This window comes from Dermatophagoides farinae, chromosome 1, assembly GCF_024713945.1.
Source record: "Dermatophagoides farinae isolate YC_2012a chromosome 1, ASM2471394v1, whole genome shotgun sequence".
NCBI classification, from domain to species: Eukaryota; Metazoa; Arthropoda; class Arachnida; order Sarcoptiformes; family Pyroglyphidae; genus Dermatophagoides; species Dermatophagoides farinae.
The window spans coordinates 8,021,346-8,032,870 of record NC_134677.1 but is presented as its reverse complement, the minus strand read 5'-3'; the positions used below and the strand labels follow the sequence as shown (position 1 = coordinate 8,032,870).

The following is an 11,525-nucleotide window of genomic DNA, read 5'->3' as shown; positions in this document are numbered from 1 at the left end:
TTTTTAGTTTTGTTGTTTTGCATTATCATTATAGAAAGAAAGAAATAGATAAAGAAAGATGGAGATTTAAAATATAATTGTAATATATATAAATAATTGATAATATGCTGGATTGAAGGAGAGAGAGAGAGAGAGATTGGTTATCAGAAAAAAGAAATTGTTGTTATGGCCATTCTTCATTTGTTTGTAATGATGATGATGATGATGATGATGAATAAATATACAAAATTTTTCTTTTGTTGTTGTTGTTGTTGTTGTTATTGGCAAACACACACCCACACACACACACATTATTGTAGCTCGAATTATATATAATGATTTAAATTACAAAAATATAGGAAAAAAAACTTGTAAAATATTCAATTCTGTATGTGTATGTGTGTGTGTGTGTGTGTGTGTGTGTGTATCACGTGTTTTATTTTTGTCTGCGTGCAGGTAAGTGGGTGTGTAGAGTTCAGTGTTTCCAAAAAAAAAAAAAAAGAATCATTCATGAATCGAAGAAACAAATAAACGAGAGAGAGAAAAAAAAACAAATGAAAATGAAAGGATAGATATAATAACATTAATCAATCAATTATAATTATGGTTGGTGGGAATCAAAAAAAAAAAAAAAAATAATAATAAAATAATATTTACGCGCGCACGCGTGTTTGTGTGTTAAATTATACCCGTATTTTGGTTTGTTAATATATAAATTAAAAATGTATAAGAAGAATGAACAAAAAATTTAAAAAAAAAAATTATATAAAAAATGATAATAGAGCAAATTCTTTTTGATTCTTTTTGATTCCTGGTTCTTCTTGATGATTGGTGAATGGGTGGATGGGACTGGTGTGGAACTTTATAATCAATTAGTATGATGAAATAGGTGTGCCGAGCATGGATAACGATTTCAGCTGATGATGATGATAGTTTTTTTTGACCATAAAGATAATCGGGTTGGTTGGTTGGTTGGTTGATTGGTTGGAGGCGGTGGTGATGGTGATAGTGATGGGAGCGAGAGAAAATTTTTGTTGTTAATTGTGACCAGTTTTTTTTTGCAAATTTGAACGAAAAATATTTTGACTATAGAATTTCAATTTTTTTTTTTTTGTTAATTGGCTAGCTAGTTGGCCGTGTGTGTGTATGTAATTCAGAATCAATAAAAAAACAAAATCAAATCAAATTTTTTTGTCATTTCCATTTCAATGTATTTGGTCCCGGCAATCTGTGTGTGTGTGTGTGTGTATGAAAAGCTCTCAGTGAGATTATATTGAAGCGAAAAAAAAAACACACAGAAAAGAAAGAAAAATAAAGAAAAAAAAACAAATTTAAATCCAGAAAAGATAAATAATAAATAAAAAAAAAGTGTAAAAATTGAATCATCATCATCATCGAATGATCGATAATTGGTGGTGGTGATGGTGGTCGTCGTCGTCGTCGTCGTCATGATGATGGTTGTGGTAGTAATAGATTACACTAGAAAAAATGAGGTAGCTAAAATCAATTGTATTCGTGTGTGTGTGTGTGTGTGTGTGTGTGTGATATGAATGAATTTTTGTGGCAAATCAAAATTTTTTTCCATTTGTTTTGAACTAGATTGAACTTGTACTTTTTTTTTGTTACAAATTGAACGTGTGTGTATGTGTGGACAACTGAATTTTCATTTCAATTTTTTTTTGTTTTGTTTTGTTTTGGACAACAAAAATTTTCTTAAAGATTGAAAAAACAAACAAAAAAAATAATAACAACAGGCAAAACACATAAACAAACAACTAGATGGATCTGATCAACAAAAAAAAAGAAAAAATGAAGAAACAAATTATGGCTTCTGGGCCAGAAAAAAAAATGAAGATGAGTTTGTTTCGATAATTTGGTCATTTTGGTTGTTGTTGTTAGTGTTTTACAGTTTGTTTGTCCATCATAATCTTCTTATTCATTCGTGTGTGTGTGTGTGTGTGTATTCACAGTTTGAATATTCTGTATGTGTGTGAGTCTATGGAAGTTGAAAATAATAATGATGATGATAAAAATAAAAATAAAAAAACAATAAAAAAAACGGAAAAAAATAATGAACACAATATTTTTTTTTTGAAAAAAATGTAAAAAGAATTTTCGCAAAACAAACACACACACACACACAGAGAGAGAATATTCCAACCGTATTCCGATGATCTGAATTTTTTTTTTTTTTTGGTCATTTGTTCGATTGTTTTTCTTCTTGGTTTTTTTTTTACTTTTGCTATAAGATTGCTGTTGTTGCTGCAGCTGATGCTGTTGTTGGCAATGGCGATGTTGATGATGGACTTATTGTAGTTGTCGTTTCATTTTTATCATCATCATGATCATGATCATCATTATGATGGTCAATCAATTTATCATCAATCGTTCCATGATTATTATTATTATTATTATTTGTTAATCGAAAAGGAATTGAAGGCACTGCTGCTGCTGCTGCTGCTGATGTTGTCGTCATTGTAGATGTTTTACCATTTTTTATTTGCATAATTTTACTTAAAAATGATGATGGCGATGGCGATGGCGTTGATGATGATGATAATAATTGATTTATTAATCCATTATTACCACTACTGCTACTACCACCGTTGTTGTTGTTGTTGTTGTTATTTGTTTCATTTTTCAGATGATTATCATTGTTATTGAAATGATAATTATTCAAACATTTCAGACGTTTATTGTTATTAAATTTAAAATTACTATTACCATTATTGGCAATGAAATCATCAATATCATCATCATTATCATCGATATCGATATTATTTCTTCTTCTTCTTTCATTTTTCATTTCAATTTCAATATCATCAACATCATCATCATCATTAATATTAATACCGATATTCTCATCTTCATCAATAATATCATCATCATCTTCATCTTCTTCAATTGGTTCCGGTTCTTCGGATTCTTCTGCATCGGATCTTGATCTGGATAAATCCAATACATTATCTTCATCAACAATCAGTTCGTTTGTTAAATGATGTCTATTATATGAAGCTCGTCGATTATTGAGACCTATGATCGTCGGTTTAGCCATTAGGCTTGGTGAAATGGAAAGATTTAGTGGTTGAATTTCATCATCTTCTTCATCATTTTGATGTGATTGTGGCAATATTCGTATCGTATGTCTTGGTTTACGTCTAGATTGTTTAGAGGAGATAGATTGTGGTGGTGGATGTGATGGTGAACGATCACCATCACCACTACCAACACCGCCAACAATAACATTACCAAAATGATGTGCTGTCGGTGGTAAATTATTATGATGATTATTATTGTTCGGTGAGGATAACGAATGAGGATGATGTAATGGCGGTGGTTGTTGTAACAATGGCAAATGATAACGATGATGGCTTGTTGTTGATGATGATGTTTTACTACTATGGCTACTAGAAGAGGATATGTGCCGCAAATAACTGTTATTATTAGTAGCCGTAGTAGATGAAACCGCTGTTGTTACCGCTAATAATGGCAATTGAACCAATAATTCATCAGCAGATCCAGGACGACTACTAATTGAGGACAACGAATTTGGACTTGCTGATTGATTATGATTATTATGATTATGGTGGTGATTATGATTATGTAATGAATTTGATAATTGATCATAAGCTCTTGGCCGACGACCACGTCTTGGCCTGCCAGCATTAGCTTCATCTTTAGGACACTTGTGATGCATTAAATGATGACGACGTCTGAATCGGCCCATACATTTATTACATTGAAAAGGTTTCTCACCTTTATGGATCAACATATGTGCTTTGAGCTGATTAGAATCAGAAAATTTTGATGTACATAATTCACAAGCATATGGCCTTTCACCTGTATGCACCCTAAGATGACGCCTTAAATTGGCTACCTGTACAAATTGCCTATCACAATGTGTACAATGATATGGCTTTTCACCGGTATGCAAACGCATATGTGTCTTTAGATGATGATCTCTAGTGAATCGTTTATGACATTCACGACATTCAAATGGTTTTTCACCCGTATGTGTCCGTTCATGATTCTGTAGTACATGTTTATAACCAAAACTTCGATTACAAATCTGACAAACGAATACTTTTTCTCTTGTACTGGTTGTACTTGCTATCGATCCAGAACCAGGTGAATCTGCTTGACGAGATTTTGAAACACCGGGCACTTTTGTTGTTGTTGTCGTTGTTGATGATGTTGTATTTACCGATAAACTAATCGATGATAATGGCGAACCAGCATTTGATGAATCGGAACTTGATGATTTATTTGATCTATTTGAACTACTGTTATTATTATTATTATTGTTATTTATCGTTTGTGATGATGATAATGCAGCAGCCATTATCTCTTGAAAAAGGCGATTATGTTCGGAACCGGCCGAAATCATTTCACTTATTAAACGATTATGTTCTGGACTGGCCATCATTGATGATAATGCCAATGTTTCGGATAAAGAAATATTATTACAAATCTGAGCAATTTTATCAAATGTTGATTTCGATTGATGATGTAATAATGTTGCAGGTGTAACCATAGATGAACATACTTGTTGTTGTTGCTGTTGTTGTGATGTATGTGATGATAATAATTGTGTTGATGATCTTGGTGCCACAATGGCCATTTGTGATGGTGTTGTTGTACCACCACCACCACCATTGCCATTTCCATTGGTTGAGCTAGTTACTTTTGATATGGAAGTTCCAGATGAAACCGATGGTGATGACGATGATGATGATGATGATGATGAAGCCGGTGATGTTGATTGTTGTAATTTTAGATTGGAACAATTATTATTTGATGCTGAAAGAATATGTGTATGTGAAGCCAGACGCTCCAAAAGATCATTACTGGCACTTGTATCGCTTTCTTCTTTCATTATTTTAGCATTACTTGATAATAATGATAATGATGATGATGGCAGCAGCGGTAACGTTTGTTGTCGTTTTTGTTGTTGTTGTTGTTGTTGCACAGATAAACGATGAGACCACATATATAAATTGGTGAAATGCAAAAAACAGAAAAAGAAGAAATCGATTACTTAAACATTGAACAAAAAATTTATTTTCAGTTGATGATGATATTCAATCGATCGATCGATGATGATCTATATATTCATTTATTAATCAGCATGAATGGAACAACAAATGAAAAAGAAAGAGAAATAAAAAAAATCAATCATTAGTGAATTGAATGGAAAATTGGCAAAAAAAAGGATTGATTATTAATCGATATGTTTTGAATACATTTTATGGGAATTAGAAATGTGAAAACAAAAAAAATCGAATGTTGAGGTGGTGAGCAAATTTTTCGAATTTTTTTTCTCTGCTGCTGCTGCTGCTGCTGATAGAGAGAGTTCGAATTGTCAGGTAGTGGTGATAGATAAAATTTTTTTGGGTAATGAAAATGAAAAACACACAGACACTAGGAACTTTAAATTTTTGAAAAAAAATCACATTTTTTTTAATGAAAAAAATTTGATGAGATTATCGAATGACCAAGACGATTATTTGATTGATTGAGGTAGATTTATTTTTTGATTTTTCTTATTGAGAAAAAAAAATTCTTCAGGGAATCTGAAGAAATTGTCTGAATGAATGATGATGAGGTAGTTTGGTTAGATTGATCGAAATCATCGATATTACATTGCAATGAAAATTGATTTTCAAATTGATTATTGAATGAAATCTCAATGGAAAAATTTTTTTCGTTTTTTTCGATTGATTTTTTTTTTGATATTTATTGGTACCCGTATTTGTTTTGTAATAGAATAATAATTTTGAGAGAGATCTTTATTCAGAATTCATTGCTTGATGAGATTTGAGATTTTTTTTTTTTTTTTTTGATTTTCAATCAATGACTATGAAACAAAATAAAAAATTTTTGTAGTTAAAAATAGAGGTAGTTAGGTGGTGTGTATTTAGAAATAATGATAAATCACAGCATTTTTGTTGTTGTTGTTGTCCATGTCATTTTGACCGATGACAAACATAAAAAACTGATGGACAATCAAGAAATGAAAAAGGATTCGGATTCTGATTTTTTTTTTTTTTTTTTTTTAGTTCATTCTTTTTTCTCCCATTGTCGCCGTCGTCGTCGTCACATGATGATCGATGATGTTGTAGGAATTAAACACAATAGAAAAAAAGGAACATTAGATCGAACCAAAGAATCTCCAAGAGATTCTGGTTATTGATATCACTCGATTAGTTTGCGAATCTTATTCATTATGAAAAAATGTACCAACAGACACCAAACACACACTCACACTCACACACATTTCGTGAACAACGCTGCACCATGCACCCACACCATACAAAGAGAAAAAATAGGTATCCCGAAAATAATGAAACCAAAAAAAAACACCACTTTCAAACTAGCCAGAAAAAAACAAATAAAAAAATCATTTAACCAACAACAACAACAACAACAAAAAAAGAGAACATGTGGAACCGCTGGCGCAGCAAAACAACGAACATCTATGATGGGTAGCAAAGACCAGACTGGTCCAACGATGACGACGACGACGTAAAAAAAACCGAAAATTCGAATGAAATAAAAGTTGTTGAATGATTGAACATTGCTAAAAAGCAAACTAAACTAAACACACATACACACACACACACATAATATGGGGTGGTAGAGGACTAAAATGATCATCTCAATGATGATGACTAGGGGAAATACTTTCTCTCATTCACTCATATTTTTAGGTGGCGTGTAGATAATTTTTTACGAGAAAAAAAGTAAGAGCCCAAGAGAGAGGAAGAGAGAGAGGTGAACGAATATAAAGCTGGAGTATAATTTTTTATGCAATACTCTCTCTCTCTCTCGGGCTAAATAGATGTGGATGGATAGACAGATAGATGAATGGATGGATGGATGGATGGATGGCTGTGTTTGGCTTCTCACTAAGTTTTGAAGGGTAGCGGCGTTGTTTGGTATATGCAAAAAAAAATAAAAACAACCAACAACCCAAAACATCGAACTAACTAACGATTTTGACACGACCAAAGAGAGAGAGAGGAAAAGAGAAAAAAATATAAACTAAGGGTAGCTCTGTGTATGTCTAAAAAATTTTACCAACCAACCAACCAACAAACCAATCCATCTATCTATCTATCTAACCATCCACCCATCTATCCATCGAATCCAAAGCGAATTCAGTTATTTAACTAGCCGGCCATTTTTATTTTTTAAAAAAACGCATCATGGTTTCATCACATATACCCCCACAGAAAAAAAACAACAGCAACAACAACATCCATCCAACAATTTGAATCAAACATCAATCCTGAAATAAAAACTCGATACGATATAAACTAAAACTAAACGATTCAATTGAACGAACCAAACATATATACACCATACACAAACATATATAACCATCAGGTCAAGGATGAGGTCGGCGCGGCATATAAATGAAAATGAAGATGAAAAAAAAAATCTACATTGCCTGCCTACACACACAGAATAGGAGAATGGAATGGAATGGCAAAAAAAAATTTGGTTGATAAGGGCGAGAGAGAGAAAACGAAAAAAAACCCAAAGGCAGAGCCTAAAAAATAAAATAAAATGTAATGAAAAAAAAGTGCTAATATATAAAAAAAAATCCACATCCACAGACACAGTTCTCGCCCTTTGACCTTCAGCATCTCATCAGATCCTACAAACGAGATATATATTCATAGAAAACAGAAAAAAAACGAAATATTTGTGTTTATGTTTGTGATAGTGGTGCCAATAGAAATATGGTGGTGGTGGTGGTAATGGTGGCATCAGAAAAAAACAAAAACATAAATTGGCCATTTATATCATGAAATAGAAAACAGAATCAAAATGTCCAAAAAATTGATGCTTGAAACATTATGATCATTATGAACAATTTAATTTGTGGTGGTGGTGGTTAGGCGTGAGATGAAAATAAAAAATTTTGTTATCATCATTGGCATTCATTCAAGTGTATAATATTCAATGATGATATAAACAAGTGCACCTCCCCCCCCCCAAAAAAAAAGACCAGACTAGACCCAAAAACAGCGATCATATCGATAAATAGCAAGTGTCCCTAATTTTATTTTTACTCTCTCCTTTTCATTCATTCATTCTTTTCACACCAATTATATGTCCCCTTTGACACAATAATATAATGGTCAATAGACCAAAGTGGACAATACAATACTGACCGGTGGTCAAAGGGAACAACAGAACAAAAAAAGGGAGAAAAAACTAGGTCATCGAATGGGTCAATTGATATATATTTGTCACACACACCAACACACAAACACTAGCCGTCCAGACATAAACACATGACAAAATCAACAACCTTAAAAAGGAAACAGGTTGTGATTTTTTTTTCTATGAAGCTTCTCTCTTTGGTCATGGTTCACCCTCTGTATATTCTTTAAGGGACAAATTTTCTTCTCATTCAAATACATACCTATGAATTACACACAGAAAATTTTTTTTTTCGACCAATCAAAGAATGAGGTCAAGACGAACAAGTTGAAGATGAAAGTATTGAAAGAAAAAGGAAAAAAAATGTTGCGTGACTGGATGGCTTGCTGACCTGATGATGATGATGATTCGTTTGGTCGGATAGTTCGATTAGTAGTGGGTAGTAGATAGGTAATTTTTATTTTATTTTATTTGATGTGATAAAACCTGAATTATTATTATACTTTCTCTACGAGAAATAAAAAAAACCAAATGATTGACCAACCGACCGATCGACCGACCAACTAGCCAGACAAGTAAAGAATGTGTTTGTCAGTCTTGACCTCGTCCGTCTTTTCTTTTTTTCTGGTCAGCTTCGAAATCATTTCACTTCATTTTCATTTCTCAAGGTTTTTCGATATGACATGTTTCTTGTTCGGGTTATATACAATTCGATAATAGTGGAAAAAGAAAATTTTCTTCCTTTCGCTTTCATTCAATTTTTTTTTGTTATTGTTGTTGTAAGGAGTTATCGAAAATACGGGAAAAAATCTTTATCTTTTGTGTATTATACGGCCTTGTGACCCATTACTATTCAATTGTTTGTGTGAACATAGTGACCGGTTTCGGGTCCCGGTCAACAGCTTATGTGTTTAGTATGTATGGAAATATTATCGTTATACCGGTAGTAGGTTACTGTGTGAATGTGTGTGTGAGAGAGAGAGAAAGAAAAAAAAGTGTTGGGATTTTTTCTTCTTTTGGTCAAATCTTGGTATTGTCCAAATACAAACACATGGTTATTATTTTACTCAATCCAGAAATGGAAAAAAAAGATGTTTGTTTGTTAAGTGTGTGTGTGTGTGTGTGTGTGAAGACAGAGGCCAAGGTGCGGTCAAGATTTCCAAGTTTTTTGTTGTTGTTGTTGGTCGTCTCTATTTTCTCATCATCATACACAAGCTTCTCAGTCAGGAGAAAAAAAAGGAGAAAAGTTCCAAAATCCAAATAATGAGTATGTGAACAAACGAGAATGAAAAAAAAATGGAAAAGTAAAAGTAAGAGGCAAACAAAAAAAAATTTAGCTTCCGATCCGAGTAATAATAATAATAATAATAAAAAAAACTTTTTTTTCGCATCTGGATAGACTGGACTTGACTGGACTGGACTAGACTGGACAGTGGTAATTTTTTTTTCTTTCGATACCAGATGATGATGATGATGATGATGATGATGAGGATGCGGGCCAAAGGAAATCGATTGAGAAGAGATCACTGTATGTATGTTTGAATGAATGAATGAATGAATGTATGGCATCTGCAACTGGATTGTATTCATTTCATTTTCTTCTTCATTTCTCATTCTCAGTTTTTTTTTGTTATTGTCATTGGTCAATGGTGTAAAACCAGATTTTTTTTCCTCTTCTTCCATTCAATTTCTTTATTCATTCGTTCATTCACAATAACAACAACAACAGCAACAGAAGCAGCAAATACGGAAAAGAATATATTAGATAACTAAAAGAAAAAAAAAGTTGAATAGAAAACATAAAACCGAGAAAAAGTGTGAAATCTGCACCCAAAATCTTGGATCTAATGAACAAAACAAAACAAAAAAACAAAAAAAACTTTGATTTTGTCTTCCATTTTTGTCAATTCAATCTACACAATTTATGGAGCTTTTCAATTTGAATTTTTCGTTCTCTTTCTCTCTGTGTGTGTGTGTGTGTGTTTGTTGTTTATTTCAGCAAAAAATTCATTTATTATAATCCATGATCATGATCATGATGATTATAATCCGCCAAGAAAAATAAAGAAAAACTTTCAATTTCAATTAATTATGATCGATCCATGATCATCATGATGATTGAATGATGTACCCAAATGATATATATGAAAAAAAATTGGTTCATTTCACATTTTCTCTCTCTCAGATTCCAGTGAATAAAAGTACAGGACACAGAAAAAAAATAATTAAATTCCAAATTCCAATTTCAATTTCTTGACAATATAAACAACAACAAAATCTAATAGAATATATAAATATAACAGAGGACAAAAAAGAATCTAAATCAAATAAAATACAATGCCCACACACACACACACACCTGGATTCCAAAATCCAAAAAACATCGTCATCGTCGTCATCATCATCATCGATTCTTGAGAATCATTGGAATCTTATAGAAAAGAAAAACTTGAAATTCGAGCCACTGTCCAAAGAAAAAAATAATAATATAGTGAAGAATACAAGACAACTGGATGGACACAGTTCTCAGTTAGTCAGTCAGCATAATAATCATTATTATCAAGAATAGCAAAAAAAAAAAAATTTGAACGGAAATAGGAAATAAACACCCACGCACACATACACTTTGATATAGAGATAAACGGAATAACTAACATGCGTGTGTTGTTGGTTTTGGTGTGTGTGTGTGTGTGTTACCCGTTCATTCGAATAGGGTAATTGTATTCCAAATGGAAATAATGTTTTTACCCCGTTCATTTTGTTTTTCCACATATATATATTGTCAATGCCACTATTCACATATATGTGTGTGGTTTTTATATGATGAAAAACAAAATTATATAGGATGTGTTTATAACGCAGCCACACACACACACACTAACCAAGTTCATTGATAATAGAAAAAAAACCGAGTCACATCCAAATGCATAATATAATATAACCCCTTTATCGTCTTGCCCATTTTTTTCATAGTCGTTGTCGTTGTTGTTGTTGTTGTTAAAGATATAGAGTTGTAGACAACAACAACAACAGAAAAAACCAGTTTTCATTCATGCATCTACAACAATCATCATCATCCTCATCATCATCATTGCATCTTTTATATATATATACACTATATGCGAGCAAACAAACTAAAATGATAATAATGTTTATCATCTGAATGGGTTGAGTTACTCTTTCTTTTTACTTTAATATTTTGTGTCTTCAGTTTAATGATGATGATGATGATGATGATAATGTTTGAAGATGTTCTATGTTCTATGTGTGTGTGTGCTACTCATTTTATTTACTCACCATACTATACTATGCACTATAACTATAAAAATGTGATGCTTATGTGTGCATTTGTGTGTGTGTGTGTTTTTTTG

At 32.1% G+C, this 11,525-nt stretch overlaps 1 protein-coding gene across 5 annotated transcripts in view; it reads right to left on the bottom strand.

The window, feature by feature from the left end:
* Positions 1-316: 316 nt before the first annotated feature.
* Positions 317-11,525, bottom strand: part of LOC124491875 (uncharacterized) — a 58,077-nt gene continuing 46,868 nt past the window's right edge. For all 5 annotated transcript variants that reach the window (XM_075729864.1, XM_075729862.1, XM_075729869.1 and 2 more), the window contains one exon: positions 317-5,083. In XM_075729864.1, coding sequence (XP_075585979.1) covers positions 2,222-4,969 — 2,748 coding nt within the window. In that variant the 5' untranslated portion in view covers positions 4,970-5,083 and the 3' untranslated portion in view covers positions 317-2,221. The remainder of the gene's footprint in view (positions 5,084-11,525) is intronic.